The sequence below is a fragment of the Strix aluco genome, chromosome Z, assembly GCF_031877795.1.
Source record: "Strix aluco isolate bStrAlu1 chromosome Z, bStrAlu1.hap1, whole genome shotgun sequence".
Lineage (NCBI taxonomy): Eukaryota > Metazoa > Chordata > Aves > Strigiformes > Strigidae > Strix > Strix aluco.
Genome location: NC_133971.1, coordinates 6,545,159 through 6,572,761, shown reverse-complemented (window position 1 = coordinate 6,572,761; position 27,603 = coordinate 6,545,159). Strand labels below are relative to the sequence as shown.

Below are 27,603 nucleotides of genomic sequence, written 5' to 3'. Positions count from 1 at the left end.
AAGAGATTAGTTAAGAAAATCTCTCTTAATCCGTTTCAAGAGCTTGCCCTGTCAGTGTGGAACCAGACCCAGCGAGTTTATTCTTTGCACAATGGTAGCACCTTCATATCATAAAAAGAAAAAAAAAAAAAAAAAGAGAAGTTATGAAAGGCTCATTTCATTTCATTTGGTAACAGTAAGTGAACAAAACCACATTTGATTACTCAGGATTATTTCTGCACTAAAGCTTATGATGCAGCCACAGAGTTATCGAAACAAAAATAATGCATGTCCAGGATGCAGTTTATCGGAGGAAGCCCAGGACAGTATGGATTAGCACAACACTTGACTATGGCTCAGGCCACCCTGTGCTGATAAGTTTCTTAGTTTCTTTCCCACTTGCTTGCCTTGTCCTGCGCTTGGTCCTCATAGGGATCAGCGCTGAGAAGGACCTCGGCAGTGACCTGCCCACCCTAACAACTCCTCCCCAAAATTACAAAGCAACTATTCTTTAAAGAGTCAGATCTGGCTGTGTAAAGCAGACTGGTTTTTGAGCCTGACTTGAAGACAGCCAGAACCAAACGCCACCAGTTTTCTGACACAGGTTTTGGTGCCGTGGAAGAATAAGTAAAAACATCCCACCCTGGCCCCTTGTCCTTGGAGTCGGGGTAGAAACACTGTGGTGGAACAGAAGTCAGTGTCAAAACACTGGAGAAAAACATTCTGTTATTTTTACTATCGTCCAGTCCTGCTGAAGGTCTCCATGTCCTGGACCTTCTCCCGATAAACTCTGTCCTGCAAGCTGACTATCTTAGTGTAGATAATGCCATGTCTGTATCATTACATTTAATGTAGAAATAATACCTAACCATCAATTGTGGTTTGTTCTGTTACCAAATGAAACACTCTATTCATAGTTTTTCGTAGCTGAGTGCTCTCTTCTCCACTGCAGAAATATGGAGTAAAAGTAGGCGGAGAAGGGTTTTGCCACAAAAGAAACATTGACATAAGCCATCAAGAGTTTCATTTGAGAAAGTGGTTGTATACACTACAGTTACCGCTGCTGCTAAGGTTGACTCCTTTGAAGAATTTTAATTTGGCTCTAAAAACATATTCGACTTAAAGCATAGGAAAGACAAGGACTAGGAAAAGCTTTTCTTAAACACAGAATCTGAGAACTTGAAAAAGTCTATTGTTTCAAAAGATTTTGTGGTTTCTGAAAACACATTGGGGTTTAGATAACTGAATCACAGCAGAATCAGGAAGCAGCCTACATTTCTGTACCTTTAAGAGGAAAACTGGACTGATGGACTCACTTTCAGCACAGCTGGCATGGAACAGCCCTTTGCAAGTAGATGGGAATGGGAAGTTAGACCTTCAGAGCTAGTGGCCAAGTGGAATAACTTTGCAAGGATCTTTGATTTGCCTGAACTGACCTTAGTTCTGCTGGCATCTAAATTACATGAATTATTTCCTTGACTTTTATGTAATGCTTTTCACACACAGCAGCTCAGAAGGAAAAAAAAAAAAAAAAAAAAAAAAGGAGAAAAAAGCATAGGAAAAGATGAAGAAAAGATGACTGTAAAGTCACAAAAGATGGCTTGAGAGAACCTATGCCAGACAAATTAGTTTTTCCTTGATAGACTGTATTTCAGATTCACAATATTCTTTCAAGAGATGGGAAGTTTTTTTTTCCACAGATGTTCAGTTTGATATTTGCACATTGGCTGTAGCCACGGTCTAATTAATTTCAGATATTTCAAAACAATGGCTTCTTGTAAAGAACCATTTAGGGTCTGTGTTTCACATTTAAAATGATAATCATTGTTGAGTCAGTAACATAAAACCTGTGCTTAAAAAGTGTGTAATGAAAATAGTATTTTTCATCATCTCAGGACTATGATGTAGCTAGCAGGATTTTTTTTTCTCCACTGATACTGCTTTAGGATTGAGACAAAGCCTAAACATTTTGCCTTTGTTGGGTTTTCTCACACAAATCTGAACATCTGAAAACAATGATTTGTCATGGGAGACATTTGGCAGCCCGAGCAAAGGTTTACTGTTTCTACTCTGCCTAAAATATTTACAAAGAAAAATATCTGACATTCACAGTAAATTAGACAATGTTTCAGGCCTCTGACATAACTCATGGAGGAAGTCTGCGTGGTGTCTCTGAGAGGAGAAAAGGAGATCCCGTTTCTGGACGTTTTTTGGTTCAGTGCAGAAACCTTAGCTCTGGAGGAAGAAGGGGAGAGTTAAGTAGGGTGAAAATACCTAGGGGTTGCAGAGGTCTGTTTTCCTAGCTTGATCAGGTCCTCACTTTCCCCAACCCTTCTCTCCATTCTTAAAAGCCCTGAGGGTCTCCCGTGTAAACCAACCCTCCTTCCTCCAGGGTTTTCTTTCCCTCCCGGGCAGGGGATGCCCGGGATGAGCTCCTCTTCCCTCCCACCCCGGCCCCACATTTCTGGCGGGCGGCAGGAGCACACCCCGCACAGGGAAGGGGGGATGTGGGGGGCCTCTGCGACCACCTTCGCTATCTCCGCCTGTGCCTTTGTCTCACCAGCCCGAAAGTCTCCCCCCGTCCAGAAATCTCCATCCCACCGCGGATGCAAACGACCCCCCTAACGCTTAAGGGGAGGGGAAGGAGGGATGGAGGGGCGGGAGGGAAGGGGGAGAACACACGGCTTCTGGTCTGCGTCCTCTCTTTGTCGCCTCGCTCGGTTTCCCCCGCCGGAAAGGTGAGGGGAGGCGGGGGGCGGCTCCGCTCCCCCCGCCGCGGGGCTCCGCGACTCCATCCCCGGGGCCGCGAGGCTCCGCGGGGGCGCCGGGAGCTCCGCGCCGGGGGCGAGCGGGGCCGGGCCTCGGGAGGAGGAGGAGGAGGAAGGAGGGGGGGGGGGTGTAAAGAAGGGGGTGGTTTCTTCATCCTTCTCTTTCTTCCCGGCTCAGTGAATGAGCGGCTTGGTCGTCCGGTTCCATCAGGGCTCCGGCGTTCGGGGGGTGGGAGAAGAAAGGGGAGGGGGGGAAGGTCTTTCCTTTAAAAATAAACTCTTTTCTTTCCCGTCGTGAAAAAAGGGATGCAAGCAAGCAGACCTGAGGCTGGGTTAGCCCCCGGGGTTTAACTCCTCGTTGCTTCTTGGCGGTGCCTCTAGGGAAAGAGAGCAGCGTCCCCAACCCCCGAAATTTCTGGTCATACCCAGCGTCTCCATGTCCCCAGGAGGGTTGGCCAGCTCTTCCACTGTACCCCCGGCACAGCAAATGCCCCAGTGGGCACAGGCAGCTGCAACGTCACCTCTTGGGGCTGCCCCACTTGCTCCCGGGGCAGCCACAGCTGCGAGAAGATGCTCATGGTCCGGCTCCGCAGGAGAGCAGAGACCACCACACGGCAGGGATGGCAGAGTCACCGACTCCCCTTCCCTTCCTTGGCCAGGAGCAAGTTCTTCAGTCTCCAGCAGCCGAGAGACACGAGGCAATGGAGAAGCAAGACCTTCTGCTCTGTTAACGATCACCCCTCCTGCCTGACACCAAGGCAGGGAGTGGAGCAAGAAAAAATGAAGCTGGAAGGATGGGGTGGGTGGTGGATGCTAGAGGGAACAGTTGAGCTACCTTCAGTTTGACCATGATACCTAACCATGAGTTCCCCGTTTGTCCTGGAGGGTGCTCTGGAGAAGGAGAGATACCCGATGCCACGGGGTATGTCCTACTCTGCTTTCCTGAGGCCTGGGATGGTGGCAGGAGTCCCACCACTTCGTCCAGAAAAGGGAACGAGCCACTGGGACTGGTGTAAAGGAGGGCATTTGTCCAGAGAAATTCCCACCTTATGCATGTGTCCTCAAAGGGTTTCGTCTGCAGCCTGAGAGGAGGCTGAGATTGTACAGGGAGAGGGAACAGTGCCCTAAGCGTTCATCTCACACAATCCCCTTTATGTCCGGGAGGGCTGACGAGGCTTGTCTGAACCAGTGTTGGAGAAATTCAAGGTTAGTTTTCTCCTTTTACCACAACATTGTGCAGATGAAGTGTACACAGCCTCAGCAGTGACCATTGCCATCTACACATGGCGAGGCAGGCAAGGCCAGGCTATCAAGGAGCGGAGTTAATTCTGACAAACCCCTTCCCATGACTTAATATGAATTGCAGTGTATGAATTTGCATCAAAAACCCTTAGAAACATGCCTGCAACTCTTTATAGTGCCTGCTTGAAAGCACAGAGTTGCCTTTCTGTCAATTGTTCCACTGCACAAGGTTTAAGGATCCACAACCCAAGGTGGAGCAGGTCCAGTCTGTTGAGACAAGGCATTGCCCAGGAGGTACACGTGCCGGGTAGGGACCGACCCATGCAAGAGGAACTGGAGGGACTGGTGCCAGGGGTGTGGCAGTGGTAGGGAGGCTGCTGCACACTGTCTATGTTCACATGGGAGAAGGGGATCAGCCTGTCTTCAACGCCCTTGCTAGCAAGTAAGCAATTGTGGATTTACCCTCTCTAAGGAGAAAAGACCAACAAGCTCTGCAAAAGGTGAGATAAGGCTTTCACCCAGCGGTCTGGCTCTGTTCACACCCAGGCCACAGCTCACGCAAACCTGATCTGGTTTAAGCCTCCAGGTCTCCGTTTCCCCTGCTTGGCTGTCATCTCTTCCACTTCCCACTCCTCCGACTTGGCACCAAGGGCTGCCTTTGGAAGTGAGGGCTTTGGGCTTCTCTCAAACCCGCTGTCAGCATAACTCTGGGGACAGAGTAGCTGGAACAATAACAGTTAGAGGCACTGAAGGAAAACTCCTCTTGCCGCTTCCGAGCAGTCGTACCTGGGGCTGCCAAAAGAGTGCCCAGAGAGGTGTCATCAGACACGCCTATTTCTCTAGGTTTTTCTTCTCTGGCTCCGGATTTACACCTTCCTGGAGGAGGGGGGATTGTGGCACACAGTCTCCTCTGAGAAGGAGCCTGCCAGAGGCACTACTCTTGCAAGCATTTTGTGCCCACTGAAGGGTGCCTTCACTGTCTGCCACATACAGAGATAGGTACATTTTGGGAAAGGAGCTGCCCGAGGAGCACAGCAGACCCTGGTGAAAGCCTCTTGTAAAAGGGTGGTTTAGAGTCCTGCTTATGACTTCATCTCTGAGAGGTTTGGACAGCAAATGCAGAGTCTAATCTTATAAAAAAAAAAAAAAAAGGGGGGGGGGGAGAAGAAAAATAGAGAAAAGTGGCTGGAGATGCGTAAAACTTGGGTGGAGAAGCTTGGCTCGGGAGGCTGCCGATGCAAGACTGCCTGTGAATTGGCACCGGCCGGGGAAGTTTGGAACAAGCACCAGTATATTCTTTCATTGCAACCTCGGCTGAGATTGGGGAGGCAAAAGGGAAAAAGGGATTTCGGTCCCAGTCACTTTCCCCATTTCAACCGTCTTCGGGAGCCAGTGTGGAGGAGGTCTCTCCATTCTCTTCCCAGTTAATTGTTTAATTGGGGAACAATGCGCCTTTCGCACCCGCCGATGCCGGGCGAGCGGAGGGGCCCGTCCCGTCGCACGGGCTGCGGCTCGCCCGTTACTGTCGGGGCCGCTCCCAGGCCGGGGTCTGGGGGTCCCCGAGGAGGGGTCCCCGAGGAGAGGGCGGCGGGAGGGGGGGGATCGGGGGTCGCCGCTCGGCGGAAGCAGGCGCTGGGGGCTCTCCTGCGCCCAGCAGCTGCGGGAGCTTTGCAAATTGCAAGGAGGCTCTTGCAGAGCTTGTGAACCCTCCTCTCCCCGAGCCAGCGCCCCTCCTCTGCAGCGCTGACGGTACAACGATATAATAATGATGGGTGGCTGAGGCTCGCATTTGAACTTGCAGGCGAGCTCCCTTTGCCCACAGCTCTGCTCAGGCTCCGCAGCTGGGAGTCAGGTGCTCGCCGGCGGGGAGGGAGGGAGGGAGGGAGGGGAGACCGAGCTCTGGGAGAAGGGGAGACCCCGGAACCACCGGCTCCTTCCAGCACTAACGAGGGGATTTACTCTTTCATGCGGCCACTGGGATCTCTGGACTAGCCTAGCCACCACGTTGTGATTTTTTGCAATCTCTGCAATACGCTACCTTTTAAGGTAACTATAACTTTTAACGCCGGTTGGGTTTTTGTGGGGTTTTTTGTTGGGTTTGGGTTGGGGTTTTTTTTGTGTTGTTTTTGTTTTTTGTTGTTTGTTTTGGTTTGTTTGGGTTTTTGTTTTTTTTTTTTTTTTTCTTTACATATGATTGCCAGCAAAAACCTAGTGTAAGATTTAAACCGATTGTTTTACTGCTGGTACCTGTAAGGACAAAGAGTTGAACTGCAAAACTTAAGCGGGAGAGAATAGCGATGACTGGTGAATTTAAACAACCTGGGGTAAGTTCAACGACACGCGGGGGAAGAGAAGGGATGCTCGGGGACCCACAAATATCCCACTGTGCAAAGAGGAGAACAAAGAAAACTAGGAAATAAAAGACTTTGGGGTGGGAGCCCTGACAGAAGTCTTTGGTACTGGTTGCTTGAATGGCCGGGAAGGTAGAGCCGCACCTTGGTGTGCGATGGGGCTCAGGAGGGAGAAAGGAGGAAGCTATTTCGTACGGGTGTTAAATACACAAAGCGCCCGTGTGGCAGGAGCGACAAGAATGGACCTTTCCTCCGGCCACCAGGTTTTCATGCGCTGGGAAAAACGTGCGCTCAGTCTCCTCCGCTCTTGTGTGTTCTCCCATCCCCTCTTTTTTTCTCCTTCTTTTTTTTTTTTTTTTTTTTTTTTTTCCCCTCCTTCGCTTGATGTTCCTGGAAAGCCTCTCACAGGGCAGAGCAGGGCTGAGGTGCTCAGACAGCATCTCTCCAGAGGAGACGGAGAGCAGGCGTCCTCTGAGCCACATTTTCATTGCTGGAAGGGGGGCGGTGGGTGAGGAGGAGGATCACAAGGTCAGTGGAGCAAAACGCCCCTTTTACACCCACGGACAGCTTCTCGGGGCACGGGCACTGCCTTCCCCCTCCGCTCCTCGGGATTTCGCCTTTGTTTTACACAGAAAAAGTGAGAGCATCGTGGCAGGAATTGAGGGAGTTTCGACGGCGGGAAAAAGCGGGTGGGTGTGTGTGGGGGGGGCGGCATCGGCAGAGGGTCGGGATCCCCGCGGCAGGGGATGGGGCAGCCTCCATCCGGCCCCCGGGCACCGTCCCCACACAAAGGGGCGACGGGGAGCGGGCGAGGGCCGGGGCCAGCCCTCATTGTCCCCCTTGTCACGTCCTCCCCGGCCACCCCCTCTCCCTCCGGGCACCGGCTTTCGGCATTAAGCCCCGATGGCTTTTCTTTTTTCTTTAAAGGAATGAGTGTTGAAACGTGTTGCAGAAGCCTATCCCAGGATGGAAAAGTGTAAATGTTGGGTGGGTTTGGTGTGGTTTGTTGTGGGTTTTTTGTTTTTTGTTCCCCCCCCCCCCCCGTGGATTTTTTTTTTTTTTCTTAAAAAGGCTGAGCGAAAGGGGAAGTTTCCTTCCCAAAAGGAGTGAGTAAGACTTGGCGGAGGGAGAGGGGCGCAGCGCCCGGCGGGGAGCCCTGGCTTGTGGCGACGATGCGCGATGGCGGGGCGGGCCCGGCCGCCCCCGGGACGCGCTGCCGGGCGGGGCGGGGGTAGAGGCTCTGCCGGGGTTCTGCTGGGGGGGTGTCCGGCGGCCGCGGCTCAGAGGCATCCTGGATCCTCCGGGGAGGGGTCCCCAGGCGGGCAGAGGCGGGAGAGGCGGGCGGGGGGCGGCGGGCTGGGGCCGGGGGGGTCCGGCCGCTCTCGAGGAACGGGCCGGGCCGGGCGCGGCGGCGGCACCGCGGCGCCCCCTGGCGGCGAGCGGCCGGGCTCGTCGTTTCTGTGGTGGTTCGTTGCCCGCCAGAGGGCTCCGGTTTCCCACACCTTCAAGAGGAGGGGGAACAGAAAGGGAGGGGGGGGAAAAAAAATTCATCATCATAATAAAATGATTTTTTAAAATTGTCGCCGCGGCGTTTCGGGCTGTTCCTCGCGCTCCCTGGACCGACGCGCGTCCGTGGCCGCCCGTCGGGGGGTGTTTGACAGCGGGGCGGGACCGGCGGGTTTCCCGCCTCCGGCCGGGCCCTCACGGCATGAGGCGGGACCGGGGGCACCGGTCCCGGCTGCGGCACCCACCGGCTGAAGGGGGACACGAGCCCCCGCCGCCTGCTGAGCGCCCAGGGCTAATGCCGACGCTGGACGAGCCCGTAAGACGCGCTGAGCCCCGCGATGGTGGTGCGGCGTCGCGCCCGCGGGCGCCATGAGCTGCACCTTTACACCTTTTTCCCACTGCTGCTCGTCGCACGTGTCTCCCGCTCCCTTCACCGAGCCGGTGGTGTGGGTGCTGGGGAGCGGTGGGGCAGGTCCGCAGCTCCCCCGGAAAGCAGGCTGGCAGGGGAGAAGGCAGAGCCTGCGTTTGGGGTGATGCTGGAAGCGACACGGGGGTGCGTGTGGCTCCACAGAGCTCTGGGACCTCACTCCATGCACTGCTTCCGACGATTTTCCACTGTGTCTCTGGGGCCGCCTGAGAGCCCAGAGCCACTTCTGGCATAAATTAGCGCAGGCCTGGGAGGGATGTCCTCCGTCAGTAGCTTTGCGGCAGCTGCCAGAGCGAGGGGCGCCAGAACACGCTGTGCTCTCTCTGGTCACTTTTCCCGTCTGCGCCCCTGCCTGTGCTCGGGGCTGGAGGCAGCGCCGCTTGCCTGTTGAGGCTCTGGCGCGGGAAGAGTTTCCCTAGCAGCCGCTGATGCTGGAGGTGGTGAGGAAGGGATGATGCAGATGTCCCTAGGACCTTCTCGGAAGCCTTAGGAGGACTCTTGCAAGTGCTAATGGGCTAAGTGGACACCAGTGATAAACCAGATGCAGGCCAGGTCTGCCGAGTGGCAGCACAGTGGGCTAGTTAATCCCCTGGCAGAGACGTGGTGAAACTGGCAAAGTTAGTTAGGCAGCGCTTACGGTGAGGTCGATACATGTCAGCAATTAATAGTCAGATGGCATAAAAGGATCAAAGGACTGCAAAAGCAAAAGAAAGTACAGAGTGTGCGCATTTGAGAAAGGATAGCAGCTGTGAAGGCTTCGGGCAGAGCTTAGAAGGTAGCAAGAGGTGTGCTCCGTCTGGGATTGGTCATTTCTAGCTTGCTGGGGTTTCACTGGAAAGCTGTGCAATTGACTGTTTTACCCATTAGTAGGAGCAGCAGCCTCAATTCACTTGTCTAGCGCCAGGTTCCATTAGGGTTCCCCTCCCCTTTTTTTTTTTTTTATCTGAACCTGATTTTCACTGTGGAGGCAGGAAGGGTCAATGGGCAGAAGCTGCTTTTTACATGCTTAAAGAATGTGTAGAGCTTTCACAGTACAGCTGTAGAGCATGTGCTGAATCAATCTCAGTGTTACCTGACAAGCTACAGCCCTTTAAAGACTGTGTCACCTCTATGAAAGTAGCTAATTTCTCATTGTCCCCACTTCAGAGAGATTTGGAATAGCTTTTGGATGGTAGATTTCAGTCTGTTCCACACCAGGACATTCACTGTCTTTCTCAACCTGGAGTTTAAAACAGAAAGAGAGACATGATGTTCTCCCATCTGGTTAAATTAAAATAGCATTGGTGTGAGATCAAGCTTACACTGTAAACACAAGCTGGAATTTGATCAGAACTTACTGCTCCTACGAGTTTCTGCTGTGGTAAGGGAAGGTAGCAGTGCCTGCAAAAATAGGAGCCCTGCTTGCTCCCCACAGAGAACCTCTGCTGCTAGATTTTAAAGATGTGGAGTTTGTCAAGGACTTGGCATCTTTTAGTTAAAAAATGCTGCGCTCAGGATTGCATCCAGTTTAAAAATGTAGGGCAAATTACCACTGCAGATCAGTCTGCCTGTAGTAGCTCCTAATAAAATGGATCTGTCCACTTGGAAGCTAGCCAGCAGGCAACCCAAGTTTGGTCACATTAAGTGAGATACGTTTTTAACAGAAGGTGGAAATTAAACACTTACTCAAGTCTTGCAGTCTTGAGTTGGCAGGATTTTCTTACTGTGTCCATAGTATTATGGCTTTCTCTTACTCTAGGTGTAGTGACACCAAGGGTGAGAAAGAAAAAAAGGCTTGTGAAAAAAGGTATGGTTAGAAGGATTCTGGCAAATTACAGTGGACATAGGGGCAGTACGACAGCCAGCCAGCAGAGGCCTTTATAAACTGAAGAGTGTGGGAATAGGAAATACAAACCAGTTTTAGAGACGGGATTTTGCTCAGGAGGCTACAAAGGAGCATGGTCAGCTGCCAGCAAAAAGCGAGGAGGCAGGAGCAGTCACATCTGATGGCGGTGGCCTGGAAATGTGGGCAGCGCTGATGGGGAATTGGAGTGCTAGGTATAGGCAGCAGTCTCTGCCTTGCCTGTGGCTCTTGAGGAGGATTGCTGGTACTGGCTTTGCAGAGCTGGGCTTTCCCCTAAGCTAGGCTGCCCTGGGGAGCTGAGCAAGGTACTGCAGTTATGATCTGCATGCTGTCATTTGAAGAGGGTGGGAGGGGTAATTACACATTTAATTCTGGCAGCTGTAGTGCAGCAGCACTGGGTAACCCAGCAGTGTTATGGGAGCCCACCAAAGACCAGAGTGTGAAAATCCTTGTGCATGGAGGGTGGCATGGGAATCATGCTGGTGAGCCTGAGGGCTGAAAATCAGACTCTTCCCCAACATTTTTCATTGCTTGAGTAAGCACCTCAGGGTAGAGGAGATTGAGAAAAACAAAAGGTTGAGAGAGGATTTTCCGAGAGTCGGGTGGGGATTTTTGGCAGGTGTCTCATATTAAGCTCCATGCTCAAACAGTGCAATTTTTCTGAGCTATCCAAGCTCTTGTTGCAGCAGGTGTAATTCCTGCCCTACTCAGTAAAAAGCTAAGTAGACATCACAGCCACGAATGCTCCCTTGTGTACTGATGGTGGAGTTCATCAGTCACAGGATATCTTGAAAATTATCCTTACACAGTTGTCTTTCTGTTTTCATATTTCATTGTGGGTGTGTGTATTGTGTTTAGTGACTGGAAGCTGAAGATGTGAGGTTTTTTTCAACAAGATTTCTCAGATTGCATTTGTAACGCAGTGACCAACATGAAGTCGGAGGACCAGTTCTCTGTGCTTGTGTGCAAAGTGGAAAGGAAGGGGAAGATGAGGTCCTCCCTGTACTCTGGACTTGTAGTGTAGGGCAGAATCTCACGTTCAGAGCTCTCAACCGGCTTCCTCCTCTTACCAAATGTGGAAGCGGTTACACCGCCTCTTGTCATGACAGTAGAGCAGTGAGCTTCTGAGGGCAATGGGCCACCCGTTGGCATGTGCCAAGAATGCAGGTACTTGTTGTCAGGGTCAGTGCAGTGGAGCAGGTGGTGGCTGCAACATGCAACCAGCCCTGTTTAGGTGCAGCATGCCCATCTTCCAGCAAAAAAAAAAAAAAAAGAAAAAAAATCCTTTGTTCTTTTTCTCAGCGAATTTCTTTGATTCCCTTGTTTCTGGTCCTGAAAACCAAGGTTGTCTTCTGGGGGGGGAAGGGAGATAAAGTGTAGGGGTAAACATGGAAAGATAAACTTGTGAACAGTTTGTTCTAGATTTTTGTTTAGCTGTTGACATAGCCAGCGTGTGATGCATGGGGAACACATGAGGACAGAACATCTCTAAAGAAGGTCTGGACACACTCTGCTTTCACGGGGGCCAGAGCTCTCGCACTATCTTGCAGTCTTGTCCGGCATTCACCACCTTTGAAGGTGGAGAAGTCTGTTGGTGGTCTTTTTGTGCTTTCTTCAGAGTGCTTGTGTTACTGAAGAACTAGCCTGCAGTGGTTTTGGTGCTTGAGGTTTCCAGTGGTTTCAGGATACAAGGGTTGCTTGAAGGGCCTTCTAGTCTGTGCACATCTGTAGGCTCGGTGAGACCTCTCATTTTTTTTAAATGTTGTGTAATAATGAGGATCATATAAGTGTTTAACTAAGCAAACACGTGACTGTATTTCCGAGCTGGTCCATTGCATTAAAAGGACTTCCATGTCTACAGCTCTTGTCTTGTGCAACCTCTTCACTCATAACAGACTTCTACAGGGAATTACTAGGGCTTACCTAGTGTACCAGTATAGATTTTTAAAGTTAGTCATTAAATAGCCACTTTTGTTTTCTCCATGTAGAGCTTTCTTGTGTAAGCGTAAGAGAGATAAAACTCTGGCTGGATGGTGTTGGGGATATGTGTTAGAGCCTTCAGAAAAAGTTTTATGGCAGATAGGACTCAAGCTGAATTAAATCAAAAAAGTGCCAGCCCTTATTTGGGACTCAGTCATAAAAAGTGCAAATTCCATGAAGTTAATATTGCAAAATAAGTGATATCACATTATACACTGAGCTCTACTGAACAGCTAAAGCAGAGATGGGGCGTCTTTGGCAGCGTGCAGCCTGTTCTACGGAAAGCAGCTGTATTCTTTCCTCCACGCCCTGGGAATAGGTTGCAGCATATGTTTCCCAGTGCAACCGACCAGCTCTGGCCATCCATGTATAGGGAATGAAAAGCTCTTGGGTTTTCAGCCCTTTTGGGTGGGAATTTTTAACATGATGCTGTTATGTTAGAGATTGCTTAATTGGAAAAGCTTGGTTTGAGATGTTTTGCATCCTTTCTGAACTGCTCAGCCATTACAGGATAGATGCCAATTCACACAGACTCATGTGAAGTTTGGGCTGCAGCTGTAAGCTGTGGAGAAAACTTTCCTGAGGTTGAACACGTCACCAGTAGCTTTCTGAAGACGTTTCTCTGTGTGACTTGCTATCATGTTCAGTATAGCTTGTGGAGGTTTTTAAATGTACTAGTTAATATTTTATCCCTAAAGCATTATATGTAAGTACTAAAGAACTAAAATGCTAATGTAAAAAATGCTAAAGTACGTATGTGCAACACAAGTTCTGTAATTATAACACAGATGCATGTCTATTAAATCTCTGTTTCACTGTTCCTTAAAGCAGTTCAACTGTAATCTCTCTTGGACAGGAAAAAACAATCAGTTCAGGTTACTCACCCCAGTAAAGAACCATATTTTGACAGCAGTATCAGGAAACTCAGGATTTTGCGATAAAAACTTTTCAACGGCAGTGTTTGACAAACTATTGCTGAAAGTTATTTCTTATGTTGGCTAGATAATACATATGTGTAACTACATGGAAGAGGGACTGCTTATGAACCCTTTGTGGTAGTTGACATTTATGGGACTTATAATGCTTTTGTTAGAGTACTTCTGAAATTTTCATATTTACAGATTCAACGTGTTACGATTCTTAGTTACAAGAACTGAAACAAAAATGAAGATATATGATTATAAATGTGCAATATATTGTTATGCACATACAATATCTGTGGAAAACTTTTCAGCTGTTAGGATGTGGAGTCTGTAAAGGAAGTGAGAAGCAAACCCAAAGGGAGCTGACATGTCTCAGTATCACTCTGAACTCAATAATCTGAAACTCATTAATCTGTATTCGATAGGGACTCATTGTCGTTATAACAAATTTCCACCATAAAATATACAGAGAAATCTTGAAAGCAGGAAGTCACCTGGCAACCTACTTGCAGATGGGAAGGATCATATGTGGATGTTGACTCACCATTGAAATTCATGAGCAGCTTGTCATGGGAGCCCCTTCTGACATGAACCATGTTTTTTAGCTGTTGCTGAATGACAGGTAGTTTGTGTTACGGACGTAAAACTACCCAGAAGTTGGGTCTGAACAGGCGACACCACACCAGGAAAAAGTCCTCAGATTATACTCATGTACTGCTACCACTGTATAGGAATATATTTAAAACAGTGAATAAAATGGCAGAAGATCAATACATTAAGAGTTATTCACTGTCCTGCTGAACATCTTTTTTAAGTATATGACCGCTTCTAATACCAATGGCAAATATTGATGTACTGAGTTACAACACTTGATGAAGACACGATGCGACACTAACCACTTACTCCATTGTTCTTTATTTGTAGGTCAAGATGTTGCTAAGTATAAAAAGTATCTTATGGATGTACTCTACGTTAGTTATAACCTATATGCTACCTAAAGGTAAGTCTGCTTATACACAAAACCATTTATTAAAATTCATTTAATCCAATGAGTAGGGTATTTCCCAGGATTCAGGAAACAACCCAGACTCAGGAGATTCAGTTTCTGGTCTAGTCTCTGCCACTCTTTTTGCTTCACCATGTAACTAACTTTGTTTCCACGTTCTCAGTGCCTTACTGATTTGTATAGAAAACTGCTGGTGGGTGGACATGTTTTTGACAAGGTTTTTACATGCCTGTCTGACGTCTCCTGAGGTTTGTAAGTGCCATTACTATCATTCAAGTAATAACAAAGAAAGTGCCATAGGATTACATTGTGTAAAGCAAATAGATTATTTTCTCTAAATACTCAAGAATGCATTTTAATCCTTTAACCTGTGCTTCTGAAATGTTGGACCTGTTGGCCAGGTATGTCTCGCACCTTCATTTTCCATGATCCACTCAGGAGCTCCTGGCAGTAGATGAGGTGAGGGCTGATGGGGGGTGGGGGGCTGGTGGTGCTAATTTTAATGGAGGGCAGATACCTTCCATGGGAGCTTCAGCCTGGTACCATGGAGGGAGGAGCGAGCAGTGCTGGCGGCGCAGGAGCAGGTTCCTGGTGCAGATCTAGCAGTGACGAATGAAATAGGGGAGTTTGGGGCTACAGGAATACTGGTTTGTCATACCTCCCAGTCAGATCCCAGTGCATGTGTTCATGTACATTGTACCATGGCAGCCTTTTGGGTCTATAGGTCGCAGCTCGCGCCCTCTCTGTATTCAGGGTGAAAGGTGCCATGTGCAAGTGGGATGCAGGGAAAACTAGTAGCCTCCATTTCTGATTTGCTCTGTGATCAGTCAAGGAGCAGCTGGGGTCGTGCCTCTGGAGTGGGCAGTCTGGCTGCCAGCCCCTTGTTGTGGGGGGCTGCCATGAGCTAACCTGGCGGCAGGTCCCGTGGCTGCTGGGGTCTGGAGCAAGCTGCAGGTGTTAGGGCAGCTGCAGGACTTCAGTTTGGGTGGAAAGGAGGAGCCTTTAATACTTCTCTTGGTGATTACATGCTAACACTAAAGTATGTATTCATGTGTGGTTGCCATGGTTATTTGAAAGTTTGAGTCAAGCCTTTAGTAAGAAAAAGGTCCCTATAGCTGCTGCAGACTCACAAAATTGGGTTAATAGCTTTCCCAAGCCTCAAAGCAAGATTTTTTCCTTTTTTTTTTTTTTTTCATCTTTTCTTTCCAGGAACTCCTCAAACTGTTTTTAGCCTTTGGGAAAATCAAATGTACTAATTTTTTTTTTCCAAGCTTGAACACTGTTGCTAGAAAATTCTTTAGGTAGTTTTGTAAGATAAAGGAAAAGACCATCGTGCTTAGTGCAGCCAACTAAAAAAAAAAAAAAAAAGGTGGATTTTTATCCTCCAGCAGGTTGGGAACACCATTCTTTACTATTTCTTACCATCATTTCCTCCTTAAAGCTGTTTTTTTCCATTCTTCATTAAACAGACAACAAGCCAGGATGATTAGGCTTGTCCTCAGGGACAATAGACTCAAATCTTCAGGCAGGGGGCAAGTCACTAAAACTGAGCTTACATTTTCTTATTTGTGGAGGGCAAAGACTGATTTGGTTATAAAATGCAAAGCTTCTCCCCACTCCCCCACCCCCTAAGTTTTTTACTTAGTAAAATGTCTCTAAGTGTAGACTGCTGTATGGATCTTGGATTCACAGCTGACATTTAATAATTTGTTCATATGAAGGAGAGGCAAAATAAGTGTTAGAACAGGTCACAGATTTGTAATGTAAATCTACATGGTGAAGTTGGAAGTTTTTATTTGATAAGCTACTTATATTAAAGGGGGCTTATAAGAAAAATGGAGAGAGACTTTTTATCAGAGCAGGACAAGGGGCAACAGTTTTAAACTGAAAGAGAGTAGGTTTAGATTTGACATAAGGACAAAATTTTTTACTGTAAGGGTGGTGAGATAGGAGAACAGGTTGCCCAGAGAAGTTGTCGATGCCCCTCCCTGGAATTGTTCAGAGTCAGGTTGGATGAGGGTTTCAGCAACCTGATATGGTGGAAGATGTCCCTGCCCATGGCAGGGGAGTTGGACTAAATAACCTTTGAAGGTCACTTCCAAACCAAAACATTCTGTGATTGTAAGTTTTCTTTAAAGCAGATATGTCTGTTTTAAGATAGAGGAAAAGGAAGAGCTGCTAGCAACAGTGAGCTTCAAAATGGAGTAAATGGTAGTATATCACTCACACAAGGAGAGGTCTAAAGATAAGATTTTACCTGAAAATCTACCTTGGGATGGAGAACATGTATAGAGATTGAACAAGTAAGGCAAAGGAATCTGACAAGAAGTTTAAACCTAACATTTCTGTTATGACCTATCGAAAGTCTCTTCATATTTACTTAGGACTTAGTTCCATGGTCAGTCTAATCGCACATACATTTTAGCACTAGATGGGATAGTCCTGCCCCTTTTCCATCCCCTGGTGCTAGTTTTTGTACTTTTCTTTGTGCTGACACTAGTATTTATGTGGATATATCACCAGCTGAATGAGATAAATGACTTGTTTGAAAGAGCATATGACATTTCTTGCAGATTATTTTTCCACTGGATCAGACCTTGATCTGACTCTCTGCCTTGTGAAAATGCCAGTGCTGGCAGAATTCAGGGTTGGGAGTGCATCACTGGAAGTGAGGAGGAGTGGGATGGATCCTTAGAGTGGTAGAAAATGGGATGGCACCTTTACATGTCCCCTGACTTACTCCACATTTTATCACCTCTTAAATATCTCCAGAGAACTTTTAGTACTTAAGCAAGATCCGTATGAACATCCAAGAAAGAACTTCTCAGGAGTGTAGGCCAGGTTCTGACTGGTCCTTCTTTGCCTGAATCTTTTGGAAGGAATTCAGAAAGACCCTTATGTTCCTAGAACACACTGTGAATTTTGTGGGTTTTATTTTTGAAGTTAGGGACAATACTTTTGCCATAGAATGTCTTAAACATGTTCAAAGTATGACCATGGTGAAGAAGACAAAGTTGAAAAACTTTTTCATGAATTGATCTAATAGGGTCTGTGGGATCAACTAATATCCTTCTGTTTTGTAGAAATGTCAGTCAGTGTATGTAACAACATTTTTGAGGATGAATTTTTACAAGTATAGATTTTGTTTAAAAAAACTACTCTAAAATAAAATAGATCTCTGCACTCTGAACTATCTTCAGTTTCAATTTTTTTCCTTTTAAATACTGAATTTGAATATAAAATTGAAGCCTTGAAATCTTTTATGAAACACAAATTCTCATGCTTCTATTTGCACAATGGATTGGATCACTCCATAGGATTTGATTAAATTTAATTACCTAGTTACTGCAATATAATGCATTGCCATATTTCCTTTAAAAAGCTTTCAGGCAAAATTGTTCTGAAAGTTAAAAATTTTTCTTTTGAGAGTCACATGGGAAATTTATCAAAATCAGCAGTTATTTTTAAAGTGTAAATCCTGGAATCTGTGAATCTTAATATTAAGTCATAATAAAACTGAAGCTTAATTTAGAATGCAGCAAGTTGTAAGCATGCAAAGTTTTAAGCATTCACCGCTAATCATTATTCCCATCTTTGTTTTCTCTTCCACTCTCATCTTTGTGAATGGTCACATTCATAAATACCTAGCATGTTAGTACGGCGTGCTCGTTAGATTTTATGTAGCAACAAAAGTATTTTCCCTCTGAGGGCAAATTGAGAATGGTCTAGCGTGGCTTCTTTAAGGCTTTAAATTCTCAGAAGATGTGTGTCAGGAAGGCAGCAGGAAATACGGTGTAAGCTTCTGGGGTCACGGGAGTGCCCCTCTGAGAGACCTTTGCTGTTTGCTCTGGTACGTGTGAAGGATTAATGACAGAAGTTCACGAGCAAGGTTTACGCCTACTGTTAGTGTGGCATTTACTCACTTTGAGCTAGCTGGTGTTAGGATATTGTACTTTACAAGCTGGGCCTTGTGATTATGATCAATGTTGGAGTTTATCTTACCTGTTTTAAGTGACTATTTGTCTTGCCATGAGTGAGTAGAAAGCCCTGTAATCCATAAAACAGTAGGAATCCCCTAGATTGCAGTGTGTGATGTGTCCTTTCAAAGGTATATAAATAATATACCCATTTAAACATCAGTTTATCTGTTCATGTTTGTGTTCTATATGGGCTATAAAATACATGTGTGCGTGCCTATGATGTCTGCATATGTTATATTGAGTTCTGCAGCTGAGATTTATGTTTCCCTGGCTTCCTGTGAGTTTCTTGCAGAATATGAAAGTAGCTGGTTCTTCATCGCTCTATGCCTCCTTCTCTTATTCTAGTTGTTCAGACGATAAATCACCTGGTAAAGTACTCAGTGAGGGTTTTTTGTTGGGTCTCAGTCTGTTACCTCTGCTGTCAGAGTTTCGTACAAATTTGTGTAAGCAGTGCATTAAATTTAATTTATCAGTATCTTCGTTGAAAGATTTATGGTTAATGAAAAGACTTCTCTTAGGCTCAGTGTTAGTAGTCAGGTTAACAGAACACATGATTTCACTGATCCTTTCTGTTGTTGCAGGTAGGCAGGACAGTATACCATATGTCTAGGCAGGTTGTTGACGAATTAAAAAATGAGATTCAATTTATTTGTCTCATAAATTTGGCTTAAAATAAATAGAATCTTTTATTCCTTAAGCATGTGGTTTTTGTCTGCATTCTCAGTAGCAACATTTTGTTCAGTTAAGCTTCCTTACATAGCAAAATTACTCCTCTAAGCAGTGTCACTTCCTCTAAGGCATTCTTTTCTTCAGACTTCCTGTCATTACAGACCCACTGGTCTGGTCGTTATGGTTAATACAAAAGGGCAGAATTCTGTCTTTGGTTTTTTTTTTTTTTTTTCTCTTTAGATTTCCATTTTAAGGTGTTTTTTTTTTCTCTTTAGATTTCCATTTTAAGAATTTTGTAACGTTTACAACATAAAAAATGTGCAGATTCTAGGGAAAGAGACTGTTCTCAAGCAAGAAATTTTGTTGATTGCCTCCCACTTCAAAAAAACCCATGTCAAGCTATGTGTCATTGGTAGGACAAACTGCCTTTGCAGCTGAAATGGTGGACTGGGAGGACCTCAGGCAGTTTTGCTGGGGGGAAGAAGCATGAAAAGGCAAGCTGGAATTCTTATTTTGTTAAAGAGTGTGCCACATGCCATCATCCCCATGATAAACTGATACAAATGCATAGACATAGCTTTAGTTTTGGAGAAAATAAGACAATAAATTGTGGCAAAATCCTACCCAGTAAGTTAGACCTGACAGGACTGTCATCTGTCAGGACATCGCATGGGAGAAGTTTTCATTCTGCATTCTGTTCCTGCTACTTATTCTGATGCTGGAGATATTTAGTATTTAAACAGGGGAAGACAACAAAAATACCCAACTGCTAAGGCACACTGCCTACTGAGTCTGCCTGTAATCTGGCTGCATCATGCTGCTCTTGGCCCAACTCTGTAGTCCCATCATCTTGTACAAATCTCCCACTGACTTTGCTGGGAGTTCTGCCAAGCCATGTCTTTGTGGCCAGGTGATTTGGGTTTAGCTGTGCATTTTGTTCCTTTATTGTCTGTGTATTTTCCCTAATAAATTAATTATGCATGAGTGATACATATTAGTTAGCAACAGAAAAAAATGCTTATATTAATCGCCAGTGATCTTAGTCATTTCAAAACCATCCACTTGTTTAAGAGTACATGATGTTACAAGTGTTCTTGGTCCTACATGGCGAGGTGGAGATACAGTATAAAACAATGCTGGCAAACACCTGCTTTTTGCAGCTCGTGTTCCAATTTACAAACAGTTACAAAATGTTTTCTTCATATTTGCCCGCTGTGTCCCTTCTAAGGAATGGTCTGTCACATACCATTGATAGTGGCTGAGAAGGAGACGTAATATGGACTACAAGCATAGGGAAAATGCTAAAGGAACAAAAGAGCTGTATGGAGAAATAGAAGATATTGATGCTTTCTGCATTGACCAGTAAATGTTATTTGACTATCTAGGACTGCTGCAAGAAATCCAGCTTTCTGGAACTGTTCAGGAACTTCACTTAATCTTATGTTTCAGTGCCAAATATTATTTTTTTTCAGTAAGGAAAACTCCTTTCTCCCTCCCCTTTGCCCCTCTTCTCCCTTCCCTTCGCCCCTCTTCTTCCCCCTTCACCCCAAACCAAAGACTGCTTTTATATAGTGTTTTATAATGCTTTCTACAGTTAGATGGGCATGTTTGTAGCTACATGGTCTCCTATTCTCAGATTCTGCCCAATTTAGGATAGATCTAGTTTCCATATCATGATGATATGTGGTGTTTTCCAAGGGTTTCAGTCTGCTGATGTGAAGACACAAATTTTAAAGAGAGAAAATTTCTTCAGGGTTCAGTGCCGATATTCCAGATCAGTCATAACCAGAAACAATGTTCTCAAAAGTTTATTAAAATTCTGTCAGTCAGGGTAATTATAACTAGGTCATTTTTCATTTAGTAAGTTCCTGTAATGTATACAGATGACAAGAGATTATAATAAATACTAAATATTTTGAGACTGATTTTAATCTTCCACCTGTGCAATTTGGCAAAAATTCCATCACAACTGATAGGACTGAGCATTCATTCTGTTTCTTTATGTCTACCCCACTGTAACTCCGTGAAGTTTCAAGAAATTAAAGGTGATATAAAAGGCGGTGATGTTTCCATACTGTACATCTTCGGGATAAAATCAGTTCCTTCTAGTTTTTAGCAATCAATTGACTCTAGGTAGAGTTGAGGTTTTATTTCCTTATGGAAATAAAATTAAAGAGAAAAAGTTGTTGTTGTTTTTTTGGTTTTTGTTTTGTTTTGGTTTTGTTTTTTTTTTTTTTTCCTAAAGAAATGTGTATGCAATCAAAGCTTTTGATCTAGTCTTTAGTCTTCAGAAAGCTCTACAGGCTTGTCTTCAAGCCTTGTGAATTCTCCAGTCTTCAGTTTTATATTGGACCTGTGTTTTGTCTTTCTCTCTTTTACAAATAGATTCTTGGTAAGTCTGGGCACAGAATGTATGAAGTGATTAGTTTGTTTGACCATTAAATGTGAGTTGTACCATCACTGGTCTCTGTTTACAAGTTAATGAAAGAATGAAAATCTCACCGCATGCCTGAATCACAGAGTGAGCATCTTGCTGGTAAATGTGCTCAGACAGTGTGGTTCCATGTGAAATTTTCAGCTGAGTTTTGGGTGCAACACAGCTGTTTTAGCACAGCACTACCCTATTGTTACACTCTGATCTAATCAGTTTTGATACAGTCATCGTGAGTGTATCTGCACTGTGTTCCCAAGAATTTCTAGTTAGGCAAGGATAGAAAGGATCTGAGAACTTTGGTTCAAATTTCTGGGTCCTCCTTGGTCAATTCATTTTTTTCATTTTGTTTTTCTAGTTAGTACTTTATTATTAAAATGCTTGGCCATCAAGCTAATGATTCTTGTACTGAACCTTTCTAGATAATACTGTTAGTACTGTATCCTGTATAAAGTCATCTGTCTCTGCTAATCAACTTAAGGAGAAAGTTTTCCTTTTTTTTTTCCTTTTTTAGTTTTTTTCCTTTTTAAAAATTCTTTCCCCCCCCCCCCCCAATTCTTTTACTCTTTATGGAGAGATGATATTTTTTATGATAGATAAATAGCTAGATAATTTTCATTTGCTGATGTCTCCTATTTTATGTATCATGTTGGTGGATAATATTTGAAGCTATTGTATTTCTAAACTTTATGAATCCTATCTCACTTCAAATTAATGATCGCCATGTTCCACCTTTCAAAAAAATGTTAGAGTGCAGGACAGTGGAAGATGTAAGACAGATACTGTTGTGCATCAGCTTTTAATCTTCATTAAGCCATATGTATGGTGAAATAACATCCCATAAAAAAATAAATCTAACAGAAATCCTCTCTTCAGACAGTTGCTGTGTGCAGGTTGGATGAACAGTAGTCAACTTTCCCCTCAGGATATTGTCAGATGGAAGCATTTCACTGTAAAGTGTTTGCAGCTGGAGATGTCATAAAAAATGATAAAGATCCTATCATGTCAAGTCTGAGCCAAGTAGGGGCTTTCTGTGTGCTTTACTTCCTTCTTTGCTTTAACATCCTGAAATACTTTATTTCTGCAATGTGTTAAAGTCCCTGAGGCTAGAAAGAAATAATTTTAAAAGAATGACTATTTGGGAGAATCTCACTGGAAAGGCTTTTGTTTCAGCATGTATGCAATAAAAAGAGTTAACCCTTGAAAGAATAACAGTAAGGTATGTCATGTATGTGAAGTCATGGACTGTGTTTTACTTTAGGACAGGAGCAAATGAAGAAGGTGCTGTGAGGTAAGGCAAGGTATAAACATCAGTAGCTCCCCTGTATGCATGCTTTTGGCCAGCAACAGATGTGAGGTAACTCTCACACTCAGAGTGGTCTTCCTCCTATGAAGTAAAAAAACAGCTCTTACAGTATTTTGAAATTTTAAATGACAGATGAGGTTTCTGAAGACGGTCAGTAACTTGGTGACTGTAACAAATGGAGAAAATAAATCAGAGAACAGTGAAATAAATTTGCCCAAACAGAAAAGAACTCCATCAGCAGCCTAGGATATTGGTGCAAACTCTTTTTTAACTTATACTAATCAGTTCTGTTTCAAATCAGCTAAGGTTCATGGATTTCAGCTCTTGCACGTCTGTGAATCATTAAATAACAATGAAATGTATCTGTTTTGGATTTCACTGTTCCACTAATATGATTTGTCCTTTCTCTCCCCCTCTCTCCCCTTTTTCTAGTTAAAGCAGAAAAAAAAACCCTGGTAAAGGGATCTCTCTCTGGAACTTCAGTGCTGCCATGCTTCTTTTCAACCACACCCACTATAGCCTCCAGCTATGCAGCTGAGTATCTTCGAATCAAATGGTCAAAGGTTGAACTGGATAAAAGTGGAAAAGATGCAAAAGAAACCACTGTCCTGGTGGCCCAAAATGGCAACATCAAAATAGGTCAAAGCTACAAAGACAGAGTGTCTGTTCCGACCCATTCAGAGGAGACTGGTGACGCTTCGCTGACTTTCTCCAAGCTGCGTGCAAGTGATGCAGGGGTGTATCGCTGTGACGTTATGTACGGAGTGGAAGACACACAAGGCATTGTCTCGTTGGCTGTTGAAGGTAAAGATTTATCTGTTTCATTTGTCGTCAACAGTGATTCCAGTTAAAACAGTAAAAGTCAGTAATTAATGGATAACCAGAGAGCATTTAAAGGAGCGTCTTTAGCAATTTACCCTTCCTTAACTGTTTGCTCTTCCCATTCTCTTTCTGTCTTTTATTTATTCTTATGAATCTCTTCCAATCCATAGCTCTCTCATTTTCCACTTGCACCTTTGGGGAGGCTACTCTTGATTCCTGGAACAAATGCTGTTTGTTTATTCCCAAAGTAGTTTGATAGTAGTTTGGGTTTATATCCTTTGCAAGAGAAGCTCCTCCTTTTACTTTTTTTTTTTTTTTTTAAATAGGAAATACCTCTACAGTTTTCTCAAACCAGCCATTTTGAAACATGATACATATTGTACTAATACATCTGCATGAAAATGTCAGTGTCCTTACAAGACAAATTTTACAGGCAGAAGCAGTTTCTTTTTAATTGTTTGTGTAGGATGAAAAAAAGCAGTTGCCTTGCTACTGGAGCTGTGGTTGGCCTACCTTGCTACTTGATGTACAGAATCATGATGCCAACAAAACTGGGAGCCACTTTCTGTGACAGGAATGTCAAGCACAAAGGAAGAATTTCCTTTGTCCCAGTAATAAAGGTTGGGTAGGTAGAAGGAAACCCATCTGGCAGAAGCTGCAGGAAAACAAGTAGGGAGGTGGCTGCTAATGTTCTTCCACGTAGACCATCCAGGGCTAAGAGTTTGCTTGCCATCACTATAAGGAAATAGCCTCCAAAACTTGGAGGGAGAGAAGTGTACACATAAAGAGATAGAAGAAACAGGACTTTCAAAAGCATGTAAGCAGCAAAATGAGCATAGGTGTTTTCCTCCTAAAAGCCTGCTCATACAGCTGGATAAGTACGGCATAGAGACTGCTCCAGAGCCTGGTGCTGTATAGCCCTGTCAGTCTGGCGCTGAGCCTGAGCTAACAATCTGTGCTGAAAGGCAGGACATATTAGCTCAGGCTCTGTGCCATGTAAATGCAAATTCTGGACCCAAATTACTCTGCGTGCTTAGAACAACACTGTGCTGTGTGGATGTACCAGCTCACGTGAGCCTTAGTTTGGACTCTGCTTTGCACTCCTTTGCGCTTAGGTGTTTTTTGAAAGTTCAGTATTTACTCAAATGACTGAATCCCAAAGCAAACATGAATATCTGCTGCTGGACATTATGACTTTGGCTAAGATTTTTTTGGTGAACTTAATACTGCATTGTTCCTCCTATACACTTAACCTAACTGGAACAGTCTTTTGGCATTGATTCAATTAAAGGTTTTGAAGGTGTGGTTTTAATTTGGAAATACAGTAAATCAGTGTAACCATTAATGTCTGAATAACTTCATAAACTGTTTAGTCCTAATGGCAAAACCAAAAGAAATCCTGGTTTGAACATTACTTTTCAGTAACTAGTGTACCTGACATTCTTTATTCCTTATCAATTGCTCCCTTGACTACATATCTATATCCAGGAGCAGCAGATGTTTACTACAATATCTGATTATTTATGGCAATACTTTAGCTTCTCTAGTTAGTGCTCCTTCAAAACACTGCAATGAGATGAACTGATTAGATTGTTTTTTATTTGAAAGAAAATTTCACACACTCCGTTGTCTTTCTGCAACTGTTCTTTTCCATGATTGCTTTAATGTCAACACTTCAGGAAAGGAAAAAGACAGATCTTGACCCAAATGGAAAATAACATTGTTAGATTTTCATTTGTGCACTCCATTCTCCATTTTCTACATTAAGTAAACAAATGCCATTTATCAGACTCATAAGGATTTCCTGTGAATGTTGCTGCTTCAATCTGACCTCATCTCAGTAAGGCTTTATGCTTTTTTTATTAAAAAACCCCCCAAAACCCAAAACAAAACATGACTCCCAAATGTAATTTATATCCATTATGTTTTCTTTTTGAATCTGCTCTGCAAAGTGATAACAATTGGGGAGCCATGATCTTCTGTACACTTTCTCTGTGCATTCTTCGCTGCCTGTCGTTAGCGTGGTGTGGGGAGATATTTCCACGTGAATTTGGGTAACTTCAGAGCTGGCGTCTAGCATGGTTCAGCACTGTGCTCTGGTCAGCTCTCCCGGGTGGAGCTGGGGCTGGTGCTTGCAGGGCCACCCGAGAAGTCCTGGTAAAATTACCGCCAGTTTTGCTACCCTGCACATTTTATGCTCATCACAAGTGAAACACAACATGCATTTGTGAAGCAGTCTTTCTCTGAGGACTGAGCAGGCATGCGTTGCTTTAGCTTTTCAGTGGATTAAAAGTATGTGGAAAAAGTGGTAACTCTGGCTCAGGTAGTACTTGCTCGATCATATAGCTTAACCCTAAAGTGAAGCAGAATCATTTTATTAAAGATAGAAAGCTTCTGCAAAATTCCTGTTGTGGGAAGAAATGTTTCAAAAAGTAACATTCATCTGTTTCTTTAAGTGCCAACACTGCTACGTGTGTTAAGTCTAATTTAATACATTTTTCAGAAACAGCCAAATGAAATAGGCCAAAGCTTATCTGCATCATTCTGCTGAACTAGATGAAATTGCTTGTTTGTTATTATGATAACTTTATGCGGTTTGTATGCTTGTTTGTTTGAGCCTTTTTAAACCAGTGCAGGACTTGAGTTCTAGATATTTACAGGATTTCCATTTGTTTTACGGACATACCCCCATTTGAAACTTTCCAACAAAAAGCACGTTCCAACATCAATTCAGCCAGGTAGATAAGCTTAGACAGCTGTGCTGTTTGTTTTTCAAATGAACCTTTGCAAGTAAGATAATATAACTGGGAGTACTAACTTGAATAAGAAAAAAAAATATTGCAATTGCTATTTCTATCCTTTCATTTAGGTATGGTAGAAATATCAGACTGCTACTGAATCTATTCTGTATCAAATGAATTATTTTACCAGTGATGGAATGTATTGTGAATGAAAAACATGACTTGTAAGAAAGAATAATTGTCTCTGTATCATATAAATTTTCCCAGGATAAGCTGTACAAGTCGAACAGTTGGTAATAGTCATTAAAACTGAAAAGTAAAACTTTTAATGCTAAATTTTTTCTTAGTTGAGTCTCAAGACCAAGACTGTCTACAAAAGATGTGTGTAATTGTTCATCTGTTTTTTTTCTGTGTGGTTATCACAACAGACAAGTTTGATAATTTGTTTGTGAACTTCTGAAGTTGAGGAGAGTCAGATTTACATGTTGTTAACAGCAGTATAAATACTAGCATTACCAAGGAGATGGGATGTAAATACATGTGAATATATGTGAATAATAACCAACTTAAACACAACCATGTTGCCTTTGTCTCTACATTGCATATTCTACTACATCTCTTTTTGACAGGTAAAATCTTTCTAAAGAATGGCAGGATCTTGAAAACTGCCATAATTCTGTGCTTTTTCTTTGCTTTGGTTATAGGTACAACCTATGCCAACCACTTGGCTATCAATAGCTGCTTATATTCTGTTCACTAGGAGCTCAGAGACATCACCAAGACATTGTGGCTTAACATGGTATCTTGTATCAGCTAAGCAGTACTTACCTGTATGTGCATTATTACCTTGTGATAGAGGTGAAATAATTCAATTTGGACTCTCAGTTTAAACTGCTCAGCTTAAAGCTAAGTCTGAACTGCCTTGTTTTTACTAGGAGTTTAAGACTGGCTGTGTTCATATTGCTAACTGGGGTAATTCAGTCCTGGAGGTTTGATCTGGGAAAGTCATAGCCATATAGAACTAGAGGGACATGCTGGGTCACTTAATCTAGTTCTTTTGGTATTGCAAATAACCCTGTTATGTGCTGTGCTACATGCCTTTATTAATCCCGAAATCAAGCTAGAGCACCCATTCACAGGGGTTATAAGGTGCTTGTCATATTTCATCTCTAAGATCACTGGGGTTAGATTGAACTGTACGCTATATGTTGCTATTTTCATTTTACAGCTGGTGAAAGTGTAAGAGAGCAGAGTGAAACAATTTTAGTCCACACAGGAAGTTTCAGGGCAGCCAGATACCTGCCCTGCTCATTGATGGCAACTGCATAACTGTCCTTGAAGTCAGGGGACAGCAGCAGTGCCAACAGGTTGTGCAGAGGGGCAGTTTCATCACACTAGATACCTCCTTTCCTGTTACTAATTGTGGGAAATTCTTTCCTTACATGCTGGTTGCTGCTATAATTAGCTCGACATTTCAGACAAGGATATTTTATGTTCAAAACTGATCTAACAGCATTACAGTGTTATATATATGCTTATGTGCTTCAACTTCTCACAAGAAAAGAAACATGCAGAACAAATAATTCATGGTTGTTTTTCCTTCCACATGTTGTCTTTGACTTCTCTTCG

The 27,603-nt window shown here is 44.1% G+C and overlaps 1 protein-coding gene across 4 annotated transcripts in view; it reads left to right on the top strand.

Annotated features, from left to right (window-relative positions):
- Window positions 1-4,987: 4,987 nt before the first annotated feature.
- VCAN (versican) overlaps window positions 4,988-27,603 on the top strand; it is a 116,646-nt gene continuing 94,030 nt past the window's right edge. For 2 of the 4 annotated variants that reach the window (XM_074812160.1, XM_074812157.1), the window contains exons 1-3: window positions 5,863-7,029; window positions 13,944-14,019; window positions 22,844-23,215. In XM_074812160.1, the coding sequence (XP_074668261.1) occupies window positions 13,950-14,019; window positions 22,844-23,215 (442 nt within the window). In that variant the 5' untranslated portion in view covers window positions 5,863-7,029; window positions 13,944-13,949. Of the gene's footprint in view, window positions 5,093-5,862; window positions 7,030-13,943; window positions 14,020-22,843; window positions 23,216-27,603 lie in introns of those variants that run through there. The other 2 variants (XM_074812159.1, XM_074812158.1) reach the window with 2 other exon arrangements.